Raw genomic sequence first — 27,026 nt, 5'->3', positions numbered from 1 at the left:
AAGACCCTGAGAAAAGGTCTGTGAGGCTTCGTGCTGTGGTCTGTGAGGCTGCAGTGGGGGGGACTATTTGCTTCTGGCTCCAGCGAGGTGGGTTCAATGGTATTTACCGCCTCATTTGGTCTTTGTTGTTTCTCCCTGGAGAGATGACCTATATTATCAAGGATGGGAGATCAAAGAAGGCTTTCTTGAGATCCCATGAAGCTTGCATCTTACAAAGCACGAGAATTAGCTCTGATTGCACAACCGCCTCTCTGCACCGCAGAATGTGGCCATGAAGCTAAACAGTTTCTTTGTAGCTGCTCGGCCGGCCTACAGGATTCATGATCCTGCAGTTTAGGAGGAACAGAGCTTTTGATGTTGAGGATTGTAATTACTGCCTTGTTTTGTTTGAGATAACGCACACTCTGCTCATTGCTGTTTAGTGTCCTCTTCATACGCATCTTCTGAGAAAGTGGTGGAAAAATTTAGAAAGTTTTTACTTTTTGGCCAACTTCAGCACAATTTCAGTCTTAAAGGGGATGCCCGAGTTCTCTATGTAGGCCAATCTTCCATTACATTTTCCATATTTTACCCATGAATTCCCATTAGGGTTACCAGCAGATAATATGGGAGCTAAAGCTGGCCTCTATTCCTGTTCAGGTCCGTGGTTGCCCATTCATCAGTCATTTTTATTGTGGAAGTGAAACAGGGTCACCCAGTGGAGGCTACCTTCTGGGAGCGAGTGTCCTGCTGCTCTGCACCGTCTCCTGATCCTTTCTCCTTGGTAAACCAACTACTGGTCCATGTGCCCGCTACAACTAGGTGCCTCGTATTCGTTTCCAGTGCTCCGCGTGATGAGAGCACCGGACCATGGCGGCCGAACATAGAAACGGATGGACCGGGAAGGCCCATATGTCTAAACGACTGTCAGTCGGTATGCAGTCACGCATCTCATTAGCTGCAACTTGACAAGTAGTGACCGTAATGGCAATTTATTAAAAATAGGTCTTCTCTCTGTAGTACTTGAGTAGACAATGGTGCAGATGATGGTTACAGTGGGAAACTGGTGTGATTTATGACGAGGTCTTCCATTCCATTGTTTGAGTTGCCATAGTTCAAGATAATGAGCGTGGTGCAGCTACTATAGTCCAAAGTGACGGTCAATAGATTGAGCTATGTAGTATAATACTATATTTACTATTCGGGGTTTATGTATGCATCTGTTGTGATGTATGGGGGGATGCAATGAGTTTGATTGTTTGATCCTTTTGTGAAGTTCTAACGGATAATCCATGTTATAAGATAGATCAGGTACAACAAATGAGTTGTACCTGAGGCCATATCTTCTTTGTCAACAATTCCAATAAAAGGAATAAAACCAGCAATAAACTGATCTCATTGACAAGACACGGGCCCATGCATTGTTGGGTTTTTGGTCTTTTCATGGGATTTTCTTGACGTTAAGAAACATATATGCCGACCTCATTCTGAGAGCACTGAATGCACATCTAACTAGACAGGAGGCAGAGTTTTCACTCCCCAATTACTCAGACTAGATTGGTTGTTTCCAGTTTAACTGATGGCCCATCATCTCCCTCAAATCTGTAAAAGCTCTCAGCTGCTGTGTTTTTATTTCTAAGGCCTCAGAAGGGAGCGCCACGTTTATCTCTTCTACTGCAAAACCCTCTGACTCCTGCAGCAAATAAGACGTAATGATGAAAAAGTGTCCCGGAGGGAGTTGATCTCTCACTGAGCTTATATTTCAAGTTTCCACATCCCCAATTAGCCAGTACAGCCCAAGCTGAAGAAACGAAATGAACCCCCTGCAGCTCCTTATGCTGCTTCAGCAATATATATAGCTGCTGTTAACCAGAATTTTGCACATAGAAAGAGTGTCTGACAAGTAAAGGCAGCCAGAGGGCAAAATGAAGGCCGCCTTCTGTGCTCCGGCTGTGCAGATACAAAACCATAACAAAGCCGGTTAGATTTCAGGAGGAGATCTACTGGAACTATTTTGGACACTACAGTATTTGGGAGCTTGACCGTGGTGCTTCTTCCCCTGGGAGCGTGGATGTGTGGAGATTGGTCTTTTTTTTTTTTTTAAACATCAATAAATGGTATAGTAGTCAAAGTGTTTATAGGAGACATTTCATTGAAGGCGGACACGACTGGAGACATGTGTTTCAAATAAAGGTGACAGATGATCACTGACAATTCAATTAAATTATTAAATTGCTGCCGTGTGGATCAGAATGCCCCTCCCAAATAAAAAATATCCATTATTAGGAGTGTGTTACATAACAAAAAGCTCAGAATCTCTACTGTGGCTCTCTCTCTCCCTGTCTCTTACCCGTTTTCACATTGCCTTTCTTTCACTTTCTATGACTGAGCATGTCCACGTCCTCACCGTGCACTCTGTGAGTTTAATACCTGGGGAGGTAAGAAATGATAAGAAATGATTAAGTGCGTGAGGGTATAGTCATTAGGGAAAGTTGGATAGTCTGCAGAAATTCATGCTAATCTCCTAATGAGTCTGCAATGCAGCACTCTTTCACCTGTAGGTCACGGAAACTATACTGCACATAACAATGAGATGGCAATGGCGTGAATACTTTACAAAACCTGCTCTTTGACAATAACATATTTGTTTGTCTAATGCCCGACATTGTTGAAAAACTAACACATCCACGTTTGTGTCTTCCTCTTTAATGCGCTCAATTAATTAAGCGAAACAGGTAAGTCTTTGGCACATAACACATTAGCCGTTGTCAACAACAAAGATCCATTTCAGGAAGCTCACATTGAACCCAAGACCTCGTTTTGTGGGCGGTGGAGTGGAATCAGACCTTGTTTGAAATGGAAGTAGAAAATATGTCACATGAGCGTGCTCCCAAACTGATTAAGTGATTGGAATCAAAATATTTTTGAGGGATATCTTGAATATGAAATTGAGGTATTGATGTCCTGATGATGTGACGAAGGAGGTCGACCTGCTGTGGTTGGATTTTGTATTTATTTCCAAATGTATATTTAGAAAGTGTAATATTAAAATTATACGGTAAAAATAGCCTTTTCGGCATCAAGCTGCTTAACCACAATTATGAGTGACATACGGGTATACGGACAGTTGGCACAGGATGGTGAGGCTTCCACCTGTGTTACCACTTGGCCTTTATTCAGTTGAGTATATCTTATTAACTCAATGATTTTCAAATAATCGCTGCTAGCTTTCCTTCCTTACAACCACATATTTTGGAGTGTTTTCTCTCAGTAACAGAGTTTCAAGACATATTAAGTTCCTGTCAGAAGCTCAGAAACATCTGTTGTGCGTCAGTACATTCCTATAATGCACAAGCTTAGAGCTCTACTGAAAGCTGCTCCAGACCTCCGGACCAACACTGGTTAACACATCGGATTAAAGACAGCTCTTTAAAACCACAGGATTATTCCCCTGTCCGTATATACTTTGACTCCCAAATGCAGCATGCACACTTGAGTTTTTCTGTGTTCCTTTCCTCTAATTTATGCCATAAACAAAAGACATTTCTGGGTCATAAATTTGCAGTCAGCTCTCTGGAGCATCTGCTAGCTTTGTAATCCGTGCTCCCCCTCCTGCCATGTGTGTAGCTGCTGCCTCTGTCTCCTGTCTCAGAACACTAAGACACATCTGGACTCTGTCATATTTCATTTTGTTAAACATGGAAACGCAGCATATTCAAGCAATTATACCAATGCAAGTCAAGGGAGAAGAAGGTATGTAGACGATGAATATGTTTTTTAATTTTGCTTTTCTATGACCACTAAACTGTACTGTAAGAACTCATAACACAGTAATATATCAATGCATTGTAATTTACACCTTATTCTCAGAGCCATGCATAATGCATCATTGCTGCTATACACAATTCCGCGATCACAGTGCAACAATTATATCCTGTGGCAAAAAAAAAATGCAACTGCATAGGCAATTATCAGACCCGTTTATTTCAGCAGGTTACTCGTTATGTTGTGTCCGAATATGCAGCAAATGAGGATCTGGAAGGGTTAAGAGTATAACGCGCAGTGTGATAAATGTCCTCAGCAGCCCTCCTTTTTCACGTTGCCCAATAATCAGCACCAATGGAAACGCAGTTGTCCCGCCCCTGCCGGTCTATTGTGAGTACTCGTTTAACTGGAGACCACTCTTCCAGACTCGGCACCACCAAAGTGGCGCACCACGACATGCACAGCTGAGTGCCCCTTTGAAGATGCTTGGTTGTCAAGCCACGATTTCTGGTAAGAGACTCGATGTTTTGTGATTTCATGATGTTTTCACCTCCTGCGTCTCCACCGTGAATATCTGGGCTTCTTTTGTGTTTAATCTGATTCCACATTGACTCCTAACAGGCTGTATCGAGGTGAAAGCAGGGTTTGGGAAGTCTATCGATTGTGTAACAGACTGGGTTTAGTTAGGGGAGCGTTATTTTTTTTGTATCTCGATGAAATCGTCGGCCAAGAGTTGTGATGTCAGGGAGGCTTTGGACTTGGAACAATGCGCCCTCGAGTCGAGTTTCATCCGTGAGATTGACATCATGATGTGGTTGCAGTTTATGGCGATACGTCGGTCTGTCTTAGACATTTGATAGGCTCCATCTTTCCAATATGCAATCAACATAAAGTAGAAAAAGGTGGTGGAATTAACAATATTGCAAAGGCGGGTCTATTTATCCACTTCAACTTTTTCCTTTTTTTTTTTTTTACGGCTTTGACGTTGCATTTAAATACAGATTTGTGATGAGTGAAATGACTGGCATCACGCGTTTGGATAACGGAATACTCATTACCACACAGCTCCATCGTTATGAAAGCATGGGCTTCGTCAGGCCGTGGAAGAGGTGTGGGTGTTTGTGTCATGTTCTCGGCACCTTGTGAGCCCCCCCCCCCCCCCCCCCAAAAAAAAAATACAGTGTTTGGTTTTGTGCTGGAGCGAGATGCGTCGCTGCGTCTCTGGATTTTTTCAGGGGCACCTCCAACCTCCACAGCACCTCGTATTGGCTTCACGGGGCTTTTTTTCTTCTTCCAACAGAAGGGAAACAGATGCGCCGTAATGTCAACAGTCGATTACTCATGCAACATTGCGCGAAAATATGCGCCCCCGCAGCTTGGATGAAACCGGCCTTCCTCTCCATCCTGCCAGACGAGCAGCTTCTTTAGGGAGACAGAACCGAAGAGTTGGCAGCATCCTGTTCAGCACCGCAGACAGAGACACAGTCCGACTTGTCCACACCCACTTCTGGTCCACGTTACCGCTGCCCTTCGCGCTCTCAGTGTGTGCGGGTTTGACGTGCTCTCGCCCGGGAGCCATGCGAGTGCTTCTAGGATGCGATGTAGTGAGAAAGTCGTTATAAACGCCAGCACAGTACCGGTGGGTTGTTTGCTGTGGCTCAGGTGCACAGCCCATGTGTTCTACTTTCCGTGAGAACTGCCTGTAATAACTTTGATCATAAAGGGATGTCAAGCACTGTTGGGGTTGAGAGAGCAACACCCAGAGCAACCTCTAAAAACGTCTTTTTAATTGCTTCTCTGAAAGGAATTTGTGGAATAAGTTATTCATGAACCTCAGCCCTAAGTCATACACAATTAGGCGTGATTAGTTAAATTAAATACCTTGCTATCTGCACAATCAAGGAGGGAATGCTAGAGTCTGTCTAATTAATCAGCCTTGTCTTCCGATTATCATTCACCACATGTGGTTGGAACTCATCAGCTGATGTCTGTAATCATGATGAGTGTTTGTGCCTTCATTGCCCTTTGGACCGAAGCGCCGACTATTGTGCTGCATGATCATAAAACAAACGCAAACATCTTACGTGGCCCAGAACGTGTTGGTGTGTAGCAAAAAAGAGAGAATAGGAGCTTGTATTTGCCCTTTGTGAGGTGCTGTGCATGTGAAGGGCGCTGTCATCTTGAAGCGCGGCTGTGTTTGGTTGATGGTGAAGTGGATCGGGGTGGAAAGCAGGAGGAGCGTGTTGGTAGGAGAGGTTGGTGCGAGAGAAGAGAGGCAGAAAGGGATTGAGAGTATGGAAGCGAGAGTGAGGTGGAGAGAACATGCCTGCTGGCCTCCTGTCTGGACACATTACAGTTTCATAGGCTGATATCACACCGGCACAGCTGAATATAGATACGTAGCACTCCTTGTCCTCCACTGTCAAGTTGGCTATTTGTCTCTGTTTTTCTTACATAATTGTATTTATAGATCCCGCATCAGCATCGGCAGATGGATGTTATCTGTTGGTTTACTCACCATCTGATGACTAATAGTACATCTGCCTTTGGTGCAAAGAAGCAGTATACTATACCTGTAGGACAAGCTCAGATATACAGGGCCAGATTCACTAGCGGATCCGGGACCGCCTCCCCTTTTCTTCCAACCCATTTGGTCCCAGAAACCACAGAGTATTCCCACGCTGGAATATTAAAGGCCCTGAAAACTTCAACTTCAAGTATTTCTCTAAGACATAAAATATGCATGACAAAAAAAAGTAAAACAAAGAGTTGAGTTGAGTTGTTGTCAAAAACGGCTTCCCGCCTGTGTGGGTATTGTTTCATCCGATTTGGTTGACAACAACCCAGTAACTGTCATCACATTTTGATTAAAATGTTGTTCAATCCTGATTGGTGCCCAGCAGCACATGACATTGGGTTTTCCCAACTGTGTCCCTACCATGTCAAACCAGTAAGAGGAGCAAAAAGGAAAAGAATAATTATGGAAAAATAGTCTCTCAAAACTGTCCTTAATCTGGCAGAAATATGTCATGTTGACCCCAGCACTGATAGTGGGAAGCTGACTGAGAAATAGGTTCTCAGGGCCTCAGAAGGCATCAGAACTAGATCTTCACACCATGAATCGCTTAATGTTTCAGTTTATCTCATGTATTAGTGGTTTTTATCACTAATAAAGTAATCAAATAACTGTTTAAGAGTGAACCTGAGACCTCTGTGGTCCCTGAGGGTTAGTTGGCAGCTTTGCAGCCGGGTTGATAATCCCTGTATGTATAATAAATCTGGATTAAATGTGTAATCTCTCAGTGAAATGAACATATTCACTCCTTGGCTCTAAATGTCGAAACATTTTCCTCATAATTTAAATCATTAAACTAATGCTCTCTCTCTTTTCTCCTTTCAGGTTGAGTGACACGCCTGCAGTCCAATCCTCACCATGATCGCCACTGGCGGCCTGCTGCGCATGAACAGGCGCCAGGATTCCCTCCGCTCTAAAAACCGGGCGGAAAACAAAAGGAAGCGGAAATCCAAGAAAAAGAAGAAGAACGATGTGGTGGTGGTGAAGGGGAAGCTCAACTTCTTCTCCCCGGCCGGTTTTGTGGCTGCCGTGGGAGTCATAGTTCTCATGGTGGGGATTTCCATGGCGGTGCTGGGCTACTGGCCCAGCCAAAACCAGCAGCCGTACCAGGAGCGCCGCAGAACTGGAGGATACCACTCCAACAGGATGAGCTACTCCAAAAGTCTGCCTGTTCCCTCAAACTTGACCCAAAATCAGCCTCCCTCCGGACACAACAGTTTACTCAACCAGAGCAGTTCTAACAGCAGCGCCCCGGAGCCCTCCCCTCACTGTGGCTTCCTGTGCGACTTCCTGAATAATTACCTGTACTCAGACAATCTGAAAGTCTTTGGGCCGCTGGTGATGGGAATTGGCATTTTCCTCTTCATCTGCGCCAATGCAGTCCTCCACGAAAACCGAGACAAGAAAACCAAAATCATCAACCTGAGGGATATCTACTCCACCGTTATAGATCTACACAGCATACGGTCAAAGGAGTACTCGCCTATAAACGGTATGGTGAACTACACCCAGTCCAGGAGCGCTGAGGGCCAGCCGGGCACGTTCCCTGCAAGCGGGGCGCTTACTCGCAGCTCCTGGCCGTCCACCGGCCTCGGTTTGCAGGGCGAGTCGGGCGGCGATGACGTGTTCAGACGCCCGTCGTTGGCCAGCAGGCCTCGGAGCTGGTCCAGAGACGTCCAGACCTTCACGGACACCGTCTACAGCATCTACAAAGACTATAGCAATAGCAGCGAGCAGGCCCCGCAGCCCCGGCAGTGGGAGACCACCTCCATCGTCACCTCCTCTGTAAACGCTTTCACCCTCCCCGTGATCAAACTGAACAACTGTGAGGTGGAGGAGTCTGAGAGAGCGGAAGTGGAGGGACGCTCGGAGGAAGGAGTCATCCTTGAGGCTGCCGCTGAAACCATTAGCAAGGAAGGACGAACCGGCGGGAGCAAGACGGACGGGACGGACGCCAAGGAGAAGGACGCCACAACGGCGGACTCCCCGCCGCCCCATCAGAGCCACGAGGACATAAGCACATACACAGCTGAGCAACAGGGGGCGCTACAGGTTCAGCCTCAACCACCGTGGCCCCAGCTGTTTCCTCCATCACCTGTTGCCAGGGCAATGGGGTCACGGATGTCGCTCAACTCCATCACGGATCAGCCCAGGCCCGCACGCCGCTGCAGCCTGTCTGTGTCTGTGGGTCGTCAAGGCGACAGAGCCAGGCGCTTCAGCTGCCCCCGTCTGGAGCGCTCCAACAGTAAGGGCTACATCAAACTGGCTGATCTGGGGGGCGAGTCCTTCGAAGCCCCCGACACGGACACTTCTTTGGTGGCAATCGGACAGGAAGTAGCAACAGACACAGACGCAGCAGCAGCAGCAGCAGCAGCAGCAGCAGCAGCGGCGGCGGAGGAAGAAGCTCAAGGAGAAGACAATCTGACATCCATCACCGCTGCAGAAATCTAGACTTTTTGTGGATGAGCCTCTGAAAACTCTTTGTTGTCTTCTTCTTTGCTTCGTACCTTCTTCTCTGATGTGAAGCTGGCCATCACAGTGTAATGGAAATCTGCAAAGTAAGCTGCTAAGGACTATTGAAACATAGCCATGAACACTCAAGAGCAAGGCTCTTTATAAATACCACATCCACAGCTCAATATTCAGATGTAATTTTTCTATTTTTTCAATGTAGCAAGAGCAATACTAAAGACTTGTAAGAAGATTTAGTAAAGATTTGTAACAAAAAAAAGAAAATCTGATCTGATGAGTTTAATGTTTCTTTTGTATAACAGTAGGGCAAACAATGTAGCCTGTAGAATTGCCAAACCTGTCACCGAGAACTACTGTCTGACATGTTGTACTGTAGCATTGAGATATGCCACAGAAAAATAAATAGTCTAGAATTGTTTCTCTACATCGTCATGTGACTACCCAGTGAATAGGTGAACTGAATTGAATCTCAGGTAGACGTTTGGTTTAGGATCAGGACCTTGAGGACAAGGTCTTCCCTGTGCACACGTGTTTATATGAAACATCCATGGTTGAATAAACTTGACCGTAACACTCCTACTGCCGGGTCTCGTAGTTGTCCTTGTTGATAGCCATTGCAAATAGTTTGTTTGCTCCATATAGGTTTTAGAAAGAAAATAAATGGAACAATGTTTTAAAGCTGTGGGACTATGAGTGGTTAAGTGTGTGGTCACCCTGCAGATGCTATAGATTTTGGTTTTGTGCACTCCAGTAGCACTTCTTCTCATTACTGGGAAAGACTGCAGTGGTATTGATGTTACACTGTCCGTGTTCACTGAACTGAGACCACTAACCTATAGGTGACATTTACAACAGCACTCGTATTAATTGGCTTCACAGTTAAAAAGTGGAAATTAACAGAGGCTTATCTGCTGAGTCAGATGGGTGGCAAAGTAAAGGAAAATATATGCGTCCTAACGAGGTGTTTTTACAACAACCCCAACTGTTCAATTGGGTTGAGATATGGGGACTGCGAAGGCAGACGCACACATATGGTTCACTTACTTTTTATACTAAACATCTGCTCTTTTTATTCTAGTTTTTTTTTTTTTTTAATTTGTCAGCTGTTGTGTGGTTCTACTGCACTCTTGTGTGTTGTTATGCAAATACACTGCTCATATGCTTTCACTGATGGAAATGAACAGGACACGTATTCAAGTAATACTTAGATGAAATATGGTACTTTTCTGGATTACTTTTAATTTCCTGTACTTTAATAATACTTCTGGCCAATACATCGTTTTAATCTATTACATTTACTGACGTCAAGATACTTTCCATGCTGTAAAGTTTTACATTCAAAATACATTTAGTTGCCAATTAGGTATTTTTTCATTTATTATTTTGTTTATTTCAAAACTTTTTTATTTTTCTATTTGCTTTACAAGTGACCAACATGAAGACACATACTGTATGATACATATAGACATATAGGTCGGTGTGTGTTGGTGATGGGTGAGTAAAAGAGTGTGAAAGGGAAGAAATTATCAACCAAAGGAAGGAAGGAAAGGAAAGAGGAAAACAAAGCTGTCGTGCAAATGGGTACAGACGCTAGGATAGATCATTAGGTCAGAACAGGTGGGTAAAATGCGAGGCAAGATTTTATGTTTTAATTTCCCCAATCTTTTTATTTTCATTGTTAATTAATTTATTTTTTTACATTTCTCTAATTCAGTCTAATACAACAGTCCTGCAATAAATGACCCCTCTAAAATGACCATAACGTTGAATAAACACCTCAGGAAAATAGTTTCAACAAAATCTGAATTGTAACCTTCATGAAGGTATGATTTATTCACTTTGCATGACGTTTCTTCAGATAACTGTTGGATCACATTTAATCAGAGATTTCTGTGAAACAAACCATCTGGCAGGTCAGATTTATCTCATGACTGCTGTATTAGATTGCTTTAGTTTTGGCTCAGTGAAGGCAACCTGTGTGTAATGTTACAGATTTAAACTACCTTATGGGCTTGGACAACCATAAAGTAAAAAACAGTATAGATAGCCTCACTTTGACCATCAACAACATGACAATGCTATTCAATTCATCACTAATATTCCAATAACACAACCACCAACAGGAAAAATCAGCTCCAGAAGAAGTACCTTAAAAAATAAAATACTTACAAGATTATTTGCTCATAATACTTTTACTTAAGTAACATTAATTCAAGGCATTTACTGGATGTGGTGTTTTATAAAGGGGTACATTTACTTCAAGGTGTTACTGTTACCACCACTAAATTTCACAAATTGAAATGATCTGATCAACATTATCTCCACGTTAAGTCATCTTTCAGGGACGTTGACTTTGATCTGCAGACTTTTATCAAGAAGCATCTAAACGTAGCTCAAGCTAACGAGGCCACCTGGTGGTCATGTGACACAGAGATGACTATCAAACGTACGTCATTCTTCCTGCAAAATCTCCACCAGGTGGCACTGGGACTTTGCTCCCCGTGTCGTCATAGTGGGCGTGCCCGTTTAGGAGTACTACGGGGGCCGTACAGGGGGCGGGGCTAGCTCGACCCCGTCTCTGGGAAGGTTTGCCAAAGTAGGCGCTTACAGGTGTCTGGTCCTTTTCACCCGGACGAGCACCGCGTCGGGATTCCTGGTCTCCGGTAACACACACACACACACTCTGGTGTCAGCGGGTGTTTACGGAGCTCGGTTCTTTCTCGTAACTGTCAGGTAAAGCGTGTATTTCAGTTGTTTCACTTCAACTTCACCACGTATTCAACGATTGGCAGTAAATTAACTGAGCTTTGCATGATTTGGGCAGCATTGACACTCAGTTAGCGGTCATTGACAGCGTTTTAAGTTTGATTTCAAAAACCTGATACGTGTGGACACACTCAATTAATGTTTTGTTTCATTTATTTCATTTTGTTTGTCCCTTTGTTTTAAACACGGGGGTTTCCAACACACTGACGTGCCTGCTGCTGCTTTCCCCTGTGACTTGGACTGTGCCATGGTGAGTACACGCGTTCATTCACGAAAGTGGAAAGTGTGTTCCCTAAACACTGAGGCAGTTCACACATAATGGGTAATGACACATGTCTGACTGGGTAAAATAAAAGAGACATCCATTTCAGCGGCACTAATTAAGGCTATAAGGTCAAACAGGAGGCCAAAGTGTCATTTGAAGGATCAAGGGTCACTGGGATCACAGATGTGGCATTACCAACTTTATTTAAACGACTGGGTCGTGCAAAGGGTTGGTGTAGCAGTTAAAAGAAAAGTTCAAAAATTACTTCTCCAGTTACTGGTAATAACATAACTAAAGCAAACTCTCAACAATATTTATTTGGGTCACTTTTTGGGACCTTCCATTGCCTTACATTACTTCACTGGAGACTTTACTGGAGACTTAAGCGAACCGTTCCACTACTTGCGTAACCTTTACTGTAACCAATGACCCCAAAATCATAATTTTCAAGTACCTGATCTTAAGTCTGTAATGTGTCCCTCGGAGGGAGCTTAAGTTAGGAACACACACACACACACACACACACACACACACACGCACACACACACACACACACACACACACACACACACACACAACAGCACAATCAAAACTTTGCTGGGCACAGGCAGACAGTTCGGAAATGGGAAGTCATCACAGCATGTGTTTCCGCTTGTGTTCTCCCCAAAATAGAAATGTGTATAAATCAATGGATGAAGAGCTCTTTGATTTAAAATTGTATTTCATGGACTCTTTACTGTACACATGAACTAAACAAGGAACTTGAACTTTACTGTGTGGTGTTTTGTTTTGTATATTTTGTAATGACCCAAGATCCATATGGGTGTAATAAAGTCGTAATATACACTTTTAAGATGGACTATTGAATTGTATAGTGCTCCATGGCCGCTCTCACAGTTCAGTAGTTTTCATGAAGGTGACTGTACGGGACCAAGGAGATAAGGCCGGGCAAAGTCTGCGGGACTTGTCATGTTCACTGGCTGGTGGAAGCATGTAAGCCCTGCATGTTTCTCTGCAAAGCCTTCATGAGTAGATGATTATAATATTATATTTGCTGAGCTGGTGCTTTGGATGTCACCACGACAAACTTTACTTGTCTCGAAGAGATCTTTGTATGCAAAATGCACTTGCAATATATTACGCCATATAAGCAAGGGAGGTAGTGTTATTTCCTTCCACACTGATTTTATATTATTTGAAATTGCCGTAAGATTTAAAGACTAATTATAAATGATGGTGGATTCCCAAATTGAGTGTTTGGTTCTCCCTTAAACTTGTTCTTTAAAATAGTCAAAAGTTTCTCACAAAGTCATCAACCCAAGCTCATTTTGTGATAAAAGAAATAACAACAAAGTAGCCCCGAAAAGCCCCCGAAAATGTGACTTCAAATCTCAAACCTCCATTAACAGGGAGATTTGTCATCGTGGGAGAAGTGAAAATAAGTTATGAGCATATGATCATCACCTTTGTTTCCAAACGTATTTACACATCCAGCAGTTAAAGGGCAAAATGATCCCTATCCCTAATTTGGACGGCTTTTATTTTGGTTTACCAACGTCTGAGAGAAATATCTGTCTTTTTAGCATCTAAATACTCCACGATGTTGCCCAGCAAGTCCTTCATTGTGTCGGTCTGCTGCTCAGTGACAAGCAGCAACAATGAACTAATACTCACTAAAAAGCAGGAGCTGCAGATTTGGGGGATAATTCTTAGTATGAGGGACCTCGTTCATATTAGATATTATTATTTTGATGCGTTGTCATAATAATATTAATTTATAGTAAACAAACAAACGTTTATGATACTTACACATTTTGTCCATCAAGATAATCTTCCCAAATGAACACTACTTTTGGGAAGGAAAAGCTAACGCGAGGCTACATTTAAGTTTCTTTTATGCTACTTGTTAGCGACTGCCTTTTTTTAAGACATATTTTATGTGGTGGAACAAAACGTTAAAATATCTTGAGCTTGTAGTCACTCACCACAGACTTCATCCTGTGCATCTAACCAAAACCCATTCCAAAAAAACATTGTCTTTGAAAGAAAGGATCTGAAAGTGCGAAAATGCTGACTCATTTCCTTGGTTTTAGGACTCAATACTGCTGGAGTCTATTTGGGCCACCAAGGTTTGACAGATTTGACTGACTGAAAAATCCATCAACTGTCGTCAGACTCTCATTTGTTGCTAAACCCTGATTGGTGCATGGAAGTATGTGACAGCAGGTGTTCTTACGAGGTCAGTGAGAAGGACACAGACGGAAAGAGAAATGCTGGGAATTCCAAATGGAAAGTTGCACACGCTGATTACAGCTAGCAAACAGTCATATATACTGTAAATTGCGTCATACCAGCTGTTACATGAGGAAAGTGTATTTCAATTTTGCGGGTGACCATGTTACTTGCCTGGTTCTTCAAGGCCAGGCCACTTGACCTCTGAAGGGTTGTAATTATGGACGAGCAGCGGGGAATTTCCAAATTCTGACTTTGACTGGAATGCACCATAATGTACAAAAGTGTCTGTTTCATCAAGTATGACGTCTGAAGATGTTGTTTAGGTCTTACAACTGAAAGGTCAGTTTTGGGACTTGCAGTCGAGAAAATCTTGTGAACCCAACGCCTTTTGCTCAGAATCGGGAAATGTATTTCCCGTAGCAATTTCATTTGAATGTTATTTAATTTCTTACTGTCTCATGTCGGGCTGACATAACAAGATTAAATCGTCTTTCTAAGTCTCAGGATCATTCATCCATTCATGTTCATAATTAAAACTCATTCAGCTGCAGACATCTCTCAACAGGAGATATCTTCTCCTGTTGTTTTGACGTAGTGTTGTCAGTGATAAAGACTATCCCTGCTTTATCTGAGGAGTTAAGATCTACAATCAGTTCATGATCAAGCGCGCTGCTGGCATCGCTGTGGAAGAGAAGACATTACTTAGGTTATGGAAGCGCTCATGTGTGAGTCAGAAGGAGAGGTTAAAGGTAAAAAGATATAAACTGAAAATCTTTGGCGTTATCAAGATGTAGTGATAAAACATGCCAAGGTTGGAGTAAAGTAATTTCTCATGGCATTCTTCATAGACTAAAGCTGAATCTTGAGTTATTACATTATGCCCTCAATCTTCCCACAGAGTGCACTCAGAATAGTGAGACCAGGATTATGAGCCAATTATTAAACTATAATAAAAACTAGAACTGTAATAAAACCTATAATATAATAAAATATTTTTGATAAATTAAAGAAAGAGAAGTGGAGCTCGACAGAAAAATAGTCTGCAACTATTTAGATAAATGACACAGTTTGGCAGTCAGTGTCAAATCGCAGACCAAATTACCCATCATGCCTTGAGAAAGTGGATCGTTTGGATTGCATCAACAGTAGAAGTGTCCATCAACAAATGTCCCTAAGCAAGACACTGAACTTCTTTCTGCTCACTTGTTGTTTTTACCGGAACATCACGAGCATCAGCCCGAAGTGCAGAATGCAAATGAAACCATCAACACAGATTCCTTGCCCTCAGGTGTGCCCTCATTCAGTCATTTGAAGTGAGCTGAACTCGACACGTGAGTGCAGTGCTGCCTTCAGGGGCTGACAGAGATAACACCTACATGACTCAATCTTTCTGAGTGGAGAGATAAGCATGTTGGGAGTTTTGTTATCTTCCAATGTTGCCTGATCACTTGAGAGCAACATGAGGCGGCCGCTGCCTTATAAAGCTACAGCTCATGGGATGGCACCTTGACAGTCACAGGGTATTTATAGTGAAGAGCAGGGGTTAGCCTCAGACCGGACTGTGTTTGAAGTCATCCACAAACATGCTATTGTAAAAGGTCTTTAATTTCCTGCCCAAAATTCTGTTGCGCTGGTTCCAATGTGCTATTATCTGATGGTCGTCCAGGCACTGAGCTTCATCTTTGTCCTCGCCTTAGTTTATGCAAACTTTCACAAGTTCCACATTCTTTTTTTTTCTATTAAACATAGATTGATTTACAACTTTGGTCCGGAATGAAATATCAAAAGAATTATATGATGGATTTCCATGAAATTGTTAGAAACATTAATGTTTACTTTAAGATAATAATTCTGAGATCCCCTTTCGATCTGCACCACCATCAAGTGAATACTTTAGTTTGTCCAATACTTTAGTTTATGATCATATTCTGTCAAACAAATAATGACATTCCCACAGGCCCCAGCTACACTAGACCTTAATGAAAGGTGATAGTGGCATCCCACAATTCCATGTGACGGCACCACAGCATACCCACGTCAATAACATCTGCTAGTGCATAATTACGTAGCGTATAGTGTTAAGAAAGTTTTTTCCTTAGTCCTCACTAATTCTACTTCACATCTTTCTTTGATGTTTTCCATCCAGGTCAAGGAAAAGTGGGAAGGAAATATGTTTTATCCTAAATACTTTCACACAGAATATTATGTGGCAAAAACAGCAAATTGATCAAAAAAATAAAGCACTGTGATCGTTTTCCGGGTCAGAAGCCAGAGGAGTGAGGAATCGAGTAGGCAAAAAATCAAATGAGAAAGACCTTTCTTCAGTTTCTACCCTTCACAATAAAAGCCCTAGACACTATTCACAAGTGAGTATTTTGCAGTTTGTGTCATTAATTGGTCACGCTGCTGGTGTGGAACGGCCTTTATTCTGGTTTTAAGTAATTGTTGTATTTTGATTAAGGTTTTTTTAGGTTAAACACACAACAACAAAAGTAAAAAAATCCTGATTGAACATATTGTGTCCGAAAGAAAAGGTAATATGTTGTCAATGAAAGGGATGTTACTACCTCGACATTGCGGCTTGGACTGTTTGAATTGTTTCTCTTACTTAAAATACTGACCATCCATAGAGAGCTTTTAAAGGGAAGAATGACTCTAAAATGCTGCTGCAGTTTCTTTTTTTTCCAACCACACGTGCCGCCCCTCCCTTTCTCTTAAAATGCCTGGTCTGCAATCACTCGACGGGCACAATCATCAGCCTACTGCTTTCCAAAGGTTACAAATCCAGAACACATTTACGATTCCTCGAGATAAGATGTGCTTCCCACATGAAGAAAACAAGAAGGGGAGGGCTCCTCATTATCTTATTAATAATCCCTTTTCACATTTCATCTGCACTATGTACCCTTGGCTTTACATGAAAGGGAGCCAGAGATGAAACAAATGACTTCACTAATAGGTGGGTGACGTGTGACGAGAGAGTGCGCTTTGGGAGCTTTTTGCCCAATGGGGGTGTCAAAATCCGACGGTAATTTGGCACGTATGCTTGCTGACCTGCAGCCCTTTGGGAGTGAAGGCGTTTACAGCTGAGTAGAGCTGGACAGCAGGGGGCGGTAGCTTTGGTCAGTTAAAGGTGAAGAAGAAAGAGCTGGAGCCAATTCACTATGAGTTCGTTGAGTTCAGACTGTAATATGAAACAAAAACTTTTAATTCACAGGAGAACTGTGAAGTCTCCATGCTAAAATAGTACGTTCACATTTTGGACAATGGAATTTTTTTAGTTTGAAGCATCACCCTGAGAGTGTTCTAATAATTAATTGCGTTATTTCGTAACAACATAGGTTGGTAAAGTTGTGGGATACATCGTCTAGTGACAAGGGCCCTCTAAAGTCACTGGTTGTTGTGTACGAAAGCCCAAAGACAAAATTAAACTGTAATTCTGTGTTTGGGCACAGATCTTTTTTTCAAGCAATTATTTTCTTCCTGGCATTTTTTAATTAGATCACATGAATCCTTTGCTATGTATTGTAAGGGACATGCCTCAATATAACTAGGTATTGATGAAGTGCCAGCTCGCTTGTTCTGACCGCAGTGCTGGAAATTGGATAGCTGTAATGAGGTTCATATACTGTTACTAATTTTCGAGTATATATATAACCAGCATTTAATGTTTTTTTTCCAGATCTTAGCCTCGCAGCACTACTGCTTAAATAAACCACTAATTTGAAATCCATTAATTTGATATACAATGAATTGTAATCACTAAATGCCTCATTGCTGTGTAAGCAAGAGATCAATATACTGCAACTTCCTTCCTGTAAGTCAAGAATCATGTAAAAAAAAAAAGAGAGAGTGTCAGCATTGCTCACTAATTTTGTGTAAAAAGGACAATATAACCGTATATTTCACAATTTCGTTCCTACTTGAGGGAGAACAGACATTAAAATTCAATGCTATCTGAGTTCAAGGTCAGGCTTCAGAGCAGATGAGCTGCACAGGAACTATACGCAGCAGAAAAAAAGTGAAGCGTTAAGCAGACATGAGCTAAGTAGAGTCCAGAGATCACATGTTGTCTGCCTTGTGTGGAATTAATCATCCTGCTGACCAAGGGCTGTTCTCGAGGCTCTGAGGAGATTTGCACTTACACTTATCTGCCAGTCATTATACATACAGAGAGTGAGAACTCATAGACAGTTGAAAGCATTATATATATTTGAAGAGGTGTGGACTTGATTTTCTTTTCTTTTTACTCCAAACATTTCCTGAAAGTGAATGAATGTTAATTATCTACAAGTTGTTTCCTTTGTTCCCGTAATCTAAACTTCCTGAAGATCATTTATCAATCAAGTGGGTTAGCATATTGATTCCTGTAAAGATGAGATTATTTCCTCAGGATGTCATCATCAACTATTTACATCACAAAAAGATAAATATATAAAATAAGACATTTAAAGTTTTTACTTGCATTAGACATGAACACATTAAGACTGGCCAGTAGTTATACATTTTCACTGAGTGAAGGCCTGAGTGTGCTGGCTGGTTTATGCTTTTAATACTACACACTGATCAAAAGAATTGAAAATGGGAATTAAGTATGCTTTAATATATTTAATCTTTGACTGGTTGTCGGCTGTTAGTGCTTTTGTTTCAGAAAGATACATCGAGGGAATTCATAAATTACAGCTCCATTGCAATTAGTCGCTTTAACAATGCCAATATGTAAGGATTGATTGTCTTGATTTCCTTTTAGAGATAAGTGAATCCTTCATTTAAGATTTAAGATGGTCCTCTGCATTACAGCGCACAGTCACCACCCACTGGCCAGACGGGCCACGATGAGCAATGTCTCAGATGATTAGTCTGGTCGTGACAATACAGTGCCAGACTCTGCTTGCTCTAAATGGAGATGGACTAAAAAAATGGACTCTAAATGGACTATTACTATGCTACTACTATGTTTGGCTAATTTAGTTGTTCCTGCTTTTTGTACTGTGTCTATTCTCAAAAAGATGTTCTTATATAGCAAAGTTTATTCAACAATCATGGTTGTGTTAACTAACAAGAAATTGGGGAGCGGGAGGGGGGGTGGGGGGGGATAAAATAACCTATTTTCCGAAATAGTAGAATAACATGGTGTGAAATTAGTAGTAAGAACTTTTACCATAATAGTCGTTGGAGCTGTAAAGCTTCCTCCTCTCGTGTTGTCACCTTAGTAAAAACACATTCTTAGACCTTTTATGGTGACTGGAGCTATGACATTAGACTCAGCAGAGGTACTGCCATGAGTTATTACCACGTCACAGTAAATACACTATCCTCTTGACAGCCCTCGTCGGCTATTATTTCTCCTTACTGCATCGAGGGTTGCAGGAATATTTCGTTACACCCTTTGTTTAGATACTGCAGCTCAAAACCTCACTCTCCTCGCTGATGCTTGCTTGTAGAGTTGGTGTTTTAGGAATTTAAACTTGCACATGAAGTAGCTGAACCTCTTTTGACTATGACGTGATTATATGTCTTCAATGTTAAACGTTCGTTGTTGTTGGTGAGCTTGTTTTTATGAGCTGTGTTACAACAAGCTAGAGGCTGAATGAGGAGCCAGTTGTCTTGCACTGTATGCATTAATTAATTTACTATCTTCTGTCTGCAAAGCACCCCTGCTATGTGTCTGTCACTCTTTAGGGAATTCATGAATGACTGCAGCAGAAAATTCTTTGAAGCTGTAATGTGCATGACTGTGTATGTTTTTATATTTGCATGTACTATAAATTGTTGGCATGTAGTATCCTTCTTGAGTAAGAAAGCAATTAGATGAAATACAAGTCAAATGGGTGACTGCGTTGGGTCAAGTTCCCACTGAGAGGCCAAAGCCTAAAATCCCCAGAGGGAACAACCCAGACACTAATTAAAAACTTGCTTTTATGTTGTATTCGTGCACGCACAACTACATGTATGCACCTTGAGGAGGGCAGCAGATGTGTGTGTGCGTGTGTGTGAGGGAGGGGAGGGGGGGTTATGTGCTCACTATATTGGTTTCTTTTAATATGTCTTGGATTATGATTTTCATTTTAATATTTTAAAGTGCTCCAAATTGGGAGCAAACAGTAAGTCTTTCAGAAGCCTTTTGCTGTGGCGAGTACAGGGGGAGCTAATTTGAACAAGTTGCTATACTGTTGAGTACCTTAATCAATGCATCAGATTGGTTGTTCAATTTTGAGTTAGATAGATAGATAGATAGATAGATAGATAGATAGATAGATAGATAGATAGATAGATAGATAGATAGATAGATAGATAGATAGATAGATAGATAGATACTTTATTATCAGACACAACATAACAAATACACACACAAATTGAATGCAAATAACTGGAAGGAAATTTAATGAAATATATGCTTACTTTGTCTCAAAAGTCTGGACAAAAATTTGTTTTTAATTGTTTTGATTTCTGCAGTGTTATACAGTATGTTTTGTCTTTATCCATTTTTTATTTTGCAGGCAATGATTTCTTAGTTTTGGGACTTTTTGCTAGCTTGACAATAAATATGCAACATTCTCGATGTGGCTTATGTGAACTCTGAAGGCTTTGGCTAACAATTGTTTACATTATTGATTAATCTTCTGATTACTTCCTTGTATGTCTATACAATCTGAGACAATACTGAACAATTTTCAAGGGGATATTTTATCAAATTACATGTTTTGTTCGACCAACATTGCAAAATACTCATTCACTTTACTGGTACACAAGAGAAAGAAAAGCAGAAAATCATCACAATTGAGAAGCTGGAACCAGAGTAGATTTGTCATTTTTGCTGAAAAAATCATTAAAACAGTGGCAAATTGTTATTATTTTCAACTAATCGATTAAGTGAAGCATTGTGTGTGCTGTAGTGGTGCATTGTAAGTAAAGTACAAGTATCTCAAAACGATGTACTTTTAGTACAGCATTTGAGTAAATGTATCGTTTTACATTTCACAACTGATTCAATTTCCTTTCACATACAATGCCCTTTTCAGTGAAACAACAAACCTCATTCCATTAATTGGCATGGTGTGTGCGTGGGCGAGTGCCCGCGCGCGCGTGTGTATGTGTGTGCGTGTTTTGAGGGGGTGTGCTGCTAAAATAATGTCCCTGCTGTCCTGATATCCCACAATGCTGCTCCTCGGTGTAGTGGAGTTTGATAGGCTGGTGGAGAGGGGGAACTGCAGCAGAGCAGCACCGCTGTCAGGAAACAGAAGCCCACTACGAACGCAACTCGCGTAAACCAGCTGAACGAGGACGGTTTACCTGGTAATAAACCTTTTATTTTGCTGCTTTTCTCCTCTTATCTAACACTTCGGCGGTCTTGCGAGACGTGCACGCGTCCCGGTTGGTTCCGTTCTCCGTATAATGTGCTCTTATGACTCATTCGGGTCGTCCGACCACAACACCCGCGGCCGATGACAGATAATTAACATTAAAATACACTTCTACTGTATTCACTCGGGCGGAAAAGTCGAGTGGACGTGGCTAACCGTGTCCGGAACGTCACCTTTTCCTCCCGCTGCTTTGCTTTTAAGCCTTTGCGTAACATTTTCGCGTTTTTTTCGCTGAATGGGCTGCCTGCAGCGGCCGCTATTTTGTGGCTAAAAGTCGGATATTTCAAAGCAACAAGCCGCTCAAGGTACAGTAGGCTAACGTGCTCCAGTTTCGAGACAGAAAGTGGGAAATGGGTGAAAACGGGAGGATATATCTGCTTTTTCCAACCTTAAACCCCTCGTGTTTTACATCAGTGTATGACGGTGCTGAGTCACTAGCAGGCTCGGTAACATTTGAGGACATTTAATGGATTAAAATTGTTAATTTGTCGGAAGGTTGAGACGACATACTTGGGTGTTTTTGATCTGCAGTGCGGTAGGCGTGGTTAGGGGCAGGATGACACGGTCTGGATCCTCTTTTAGCATCCTCACATCAAGGATGTAAGCACGGAATGCAATGGCCGGAGTCTGACTTGACAATTTAATTAAGATGCACAGTAAGCTGTTGTTGCAGTAGCATTGAAGGCAGCAACATAGTGGGCCTTGTTTGCAGGCTTTCGTAGTGTATACATTGAGAGGGTATCTTTAGATCCCAGCATAAATTGCTTTTGCCCTCTTAACAATATTAAGATACTTTCTGTTACACATTTGGTTAAAAGCTGCTGAAATGCTTTGATATTCAAGATGGTCTTTCTACACAATACAACTTATGTAGTTATAGTGCAGTTTTACAGGCATACATAAAACGTTCAATCCAAATCACCTTTTATTGTTTTGAGCTTTTGGATTTCTGGATTGTAGGATGCTTCTTTTCCTTAAACCCTTGATCAGGAAAAACTAGAACTATTATAATTGGGTCACAGTAAATTTACTACTGAACACCACAGAAACACAATGGGGCCACTTAAAGGTAACAGCCTCTTTGCATTGTTTTTTTTTTAAAAAGGTTAACCAGGGTGAATTTGATGACATCACCTCATGACACTTTTTGACATCAACTGATGAATTGTGAAAATGATTAGTAGATTAACTGATAATGGAAATGCCCAATGACACAGTGGGCTCACATAAAGGCAATGAGCAACAGCCTATTTAAATTAGGCTTGTCTTTAAGAAGCCAACAAACTTGATTACATTACTACTCAATTACTCATTCTATAAATGGTAAACCTTTTACTATCCACCACTCAAGCTGCTTTTTGTACAGCAGAAACGACCAAAGAATACAATGGAGAGTATTCTTTGGGTCAATCTATTAGTCAATAGACAGTAAATAAACTAACAAGTAGTTTGCTAAATAATGTTTTAAGTATATAGATTTTTTTTTTTTTAAAGCAAAACATGTTTTATTACTCGTTCTTGCTTTCTTAATGCGAGTATTTTCTGGTTTTCTTTGTCTTCTACAACATTGAAACTAACTATTTGGATGGCTGGTTTGATATCACCAGTGTCAAGATGTCAACTTTGGCTCTGGGTAATTGTGGTACTCATTAGATGCTGCAGTAGTATAAATCCCCCTGGCAATGCTGGAGTGTCTTCTAATGAGCATACATAACATACTGTCCAAAATAACTATAAAAGTGAATGTTGTGATGGCATGGTCCGGCTGATGTCAACAATCCATTTTAACACAATGCTTTCCCGCAGACATTATTGGTTATCAAGTCACAACCAATTTACTGATTACCTATAGCTAATCGCATAAAATGCTGAATCCCTTTTGGCCCGTCTAAGAAGTTATTAGCTCTAAGATTTAGTTCAGATCTTTTACATTAACGGGATTTTACTTTGGTCAAAAATACTGTGCAACTGAACTGAGTTGCTGCTCGGCATGTATTTCAGTTATTTCCCCTGTCAGACTCATTAATGATGTTTGTGCTAGGCTTACAAGGAAACCAATGTTGGCCTTAAGTGACTAATTGGCAACAAATACATTGAATGTGGCAAATAATAAAGTGCACAGTCAAGTTCAGATAACAATAAGTTTGCTGGTTTGTCTGTTGTATCCCTGAGTGCCTTGCTGCGAGTGACAGTAATGTTAAGAATGTAAACGCAGCAAGCTTACAGGAGTTATGGCTTCCTCAGCAAAAATGCTCTCCGCTTAGAGTCACCTTCATGTGACCAGTCTCCCTTCCCCATTTTCTGCTGTGGAACTGTGGATTGTCTGGTTTTGTTCGGTCTACAAGAGTTCAACTAAAAGATTTTTGAAAAGCTGCTGACATCGCTACTAAATACAAAACACATGTGCAAATGTTGCAGCTGTTATGCGACATGTATGTTTCAGATAATAACTATCATCAGTTAAGCAGTGGATGATATGAATGGCTTGTGTACTCAGTTGCCAGTTTATTAGGTATAGCTAGCTGATGCAAATGCAGCCTAATAGAGCAGATCTGCAATAGATACTACTTTCATGAAGGTTATAATGTTCAGTTATTGTTGAATTTGTTTTAAAAAGACATTTATTGATAATTTTGGAGGCTGTAGTTTGATGCACATTGTGTTCTTATAAGATAAGGTGATCCTTTATTAGTCCCTCAGTGGGGAAATTACAGGTTACAGACACTTGTTTCTATTATTCTGTCCGCCCCATTCATATCAATGAGGGCAGGCTAAACAGAAATGCTTTGCTGTTTAATAATGCAATACAGTTCAACAGCACCACAGACTACAGTCTCCAAAATGGCCGTTAACTTAAATCAATCTCTCTCTAAGACTGTTTCAACAAAAACTGAACATTTTAACCTTCATTAAAATGTATTGTTTTATTGGACTGCATTGGTTTTAACTAAGAGTACCTAATAAACTGGCGTTTGGTTGTCTGCAAAATATGTCTTTATCCCAACACTACTTCAATGATACAAAAAGATTTTTAAAAATGTCACAATGCATCAGTTTTTCGATGTTTTGCTAAGTCACTGATGATACCATTTCTCTAATTTGTAGCTTTGTAGGAAGTTTTTTTTTTTTCAAAAAGGGTTGTGTTATTGGCAGGTCTGTTTGTTGGCTCTATAAATGAAATATTAGTTGCCAGAACTGTCTCTCCACTTAATTTGTGCTGCACCAGACCTGGAGAATAGTCTGGCTGAATTCACTGAGGTAGAGAACAGATCTGGCCTGTTTATATTTCCTGAATTTTTAAAGTCGGAACTAAACTTTGCTAAGCTGTGAGATGTTATTGAGTAACATGTTGTATGCATGTTGTATGCTTAAATCAACATTGTCAGAATGTCTATCATGATATTGCACCTTGTTAGTTAAATAAGTCACTTGTTGTTTGTGTTTTTCAGTCAGAAACGAGTCAGGCTAATAATTAGTTCTTGGTGTTGCTTGTTACACCAGTTTAGGTGTATTGACAATCAGGTAAATCAAGTTATTGTTTCCTCCCCCTTCTGCTGTCAAATCAAGTTCAATTGTATCTCTTTCCATTCCAGTCTAACTTTATTCTAGGACTGCAACCAACAATTACTTTCAGCATTGATTATTTTTGTTATTGTTTTCTTAATTCATCAAGTATATATTTGTCTAAAGAAACTAGCCTAAATGCAGAAAAAACTTTCATAAATGATTACATTAGTCTAAGAGTATGTCTTGTTTTGCTCATCTAACATTTTATCAAAGTTATTATCATAAAAGTCAATTTCAAAAGTAATTTTCAGTTATTGTCACAATTAAACTACTCGGCACTAGTTGCTATTAATTCTGGCTTTCTATTAGGGCTGGTCTAATCCAAAGAAATTCTTAGACAATTATTTCTCCTAAAATTTTGTTGACTAATTGTTAGTTGATTTAATTCACAGATCTGTAAAACCTGAGTTTTTCTTTATAGAATTGTGCAAAAGCACCCCTTTTAAACCTTGTGTTTACCAGAGATGTGCTCACTAGTTTCAAGGGATTAAGTCTTCCTAATTGACTAAAAAGATGATAGTCGACTAAGACCAACAACAGATTAGGTGACTAATTAACTGAGAAGGGACAGCCCTTCACAGGCAGAGCTAATGTTGCACGTAATGCTGCAGTTAAAAGTATTCACTGAATGCCTCCAATTTAATGTGAATGATAAATGACAACAAACATAGGAAACCAAAATGTTTTGTCTGGAATAGAACATTGCATTCAGGAGAAGACAAATCAATAGGTTTGTTTGTTGTTTTTAAGCCGAGACCGTTGAAACACTTTGGGGATTTTTGGCCCCTGAGCAGAGGTGTCTTTCACTTGAGTTGCACGACCAGCAACATGGTATCCTGTTACAGTAGCTGGTGTGTGTGTGAGAGAGTGTGTGTGTGTGACAGCTGTCAGCCCTGTGGCCATGTAGAGGGGTCTCATCATAAACTGCGGGCCCACTCGGGATGGGCCTGGACGTGTCAAAAAACGCCAACCATTCCCCTGCATGTAACCTCCATAAGCTCCTTGAGGGGTTATGGGTGTGGGGGCATGGGTGACAGGGATGAGCCCAGCTGTGGTTTACTCTGGCTAATGGCATTCAGCACAGATGGCAATCCCTCATCCTCGTCTGTGTCTGTGTGTGTGTGTGTGTGTGTCCGTGTGTGTGTGTCCAGGCAACTTTCTAACAGTATGCATTACAATCACAAATGGACCTTTTTAAAATGGAAGTTTGCATCCATGGTGCCGCGCCACAGTATTTAGTGTCAGTGATCAATGCTATAATGTAGCTACATATTGATAAACCACAGCTTAGCTTTTAGCGTGGCATGATTATCCACTGCAGTGGGTGGTCTCACCAGTGTGTCTGGATGTTATTTGATTTCTGATTTAAATTGGTTTGTTTATTGGCACACAGCGGGTTTGATTAACTGTGGGTTACTTGATTTATATTGTAAAGAAGAAATGAACGTGTAGTAATAATGATGTAATTGTTCTTCTGAGGAAAATTTGATTCTGGAGGAAGACAAGTAGATAGATGGTTTCTCCTAGTTTACATCTGCAAGGACAAGAACATGTGCTTTCCGTCATGTGACCGTTCAGTAAAAATGTTCAATCTGGTAATCTGAGAGATACGTTTGATAAAATCTTTGACACAACGTGCTTATTGTTGTTGTATTGCTTTGCTTAAGTTTCTCAGCATGCCTTATTTTTTTTTACTTTTAAGTGACCAATTCTTTTTTTTAATTCCTCAGATTTACTAATGCAAAAAACATATGCATTACTTCCTCCTCGGTATGGGCAGCATCAGCCGTTGTATGAATATTTGCGGGATTGATATATTTTACATCATTCCCATTTTCATTTAAAACATTAAAATGATTGTGTGATTTTTGTGGGGATCTAATGAAATTTGTTTTGGTAGGTTTAAAGAATAAGATGTGTAAGCCAGGACGACAATGTTTATTTTTAAATGATATTTTGATTCACATTAATAATAATAATAGTTTCAATTTATGTAGCGCTTTTCATAGTACACAAAGACGCTTTACACAATAGACAA

General features: G+C 40.9%; 2 protein-coding genes across 8 annotated transcripts in view; both read left to right on the top strand.

Annotated features, from left to right (window-relative positions):
* The first annotated feature begins 4,167 nt into the window (after positions 1–4,167).
* Positions 4,168–9,423, top strand: LOC137782076 (transmembrane protein 200C). Its single transcript, XM_068571171.1, has 2 exons — positions 4,168–4,254; positions 7,145–9,423. The coding sequence occupies exon 2, from the start codon at positions 7,178–7,180 to the stop codon at positions 8,768–8,770; it is 1,593 nt and encodes a 530-aa protein (XP_068427272.1). The 5' UTR covers positions 4,168–4,254; positions 7,145–7,177; the 3' UTR covers positions 8,771–9,423.
* An 11,811-nt stretch (positions 9,424–21,234) lies between these two features.
* Positions 21,235–27,026, top strand: part of LOC137781972 (band 4.1-like protein 3) — a 37,050-nt gene continuing 31,258 nt past the window's right edge. For all 7 annotated transcript variants that reach the window (XM_068571018.1, XM_068571016.1, XM_068571019.1 and 4 more), the window contains exon 1: positions 21,235–21,353. The gene's annotated coding sequence lies outside the window, so the exon portion shown is untranslated. The remainder of the gene's footprint in view (positions 21,354–27,026) is intronic.

This window comes from Clinocottus analis, unplaced genomic scaffold (assembly GCF_023055335.1).
Source record: "Clinocottus analis isolate CAN_PGR_092001 unplaced genomic scaffold, fCliAna1.0.p SCAF_11, whole genome shotgun sequence".
NCBI lineage: Eukaryota > Metazoa > Chordata > Actinopteri > Perciformes > Cottidae > Clinocottus > Clinocottus analis.
The sequence above is the reverse complement of the archived record's forward strand: the minus strand, read 5'-3'. Positions and strand labels throughout refer to the sequence as shown.

Coding starts and splice junctions, on each gene's coding strand:
- LOC137782076 (XM_068571171.1), top strand. CDS start 7,178: ATGATCGCCACTGGCGGCCTGCTGCGCATGAACAGGCGCCAGGATTCC.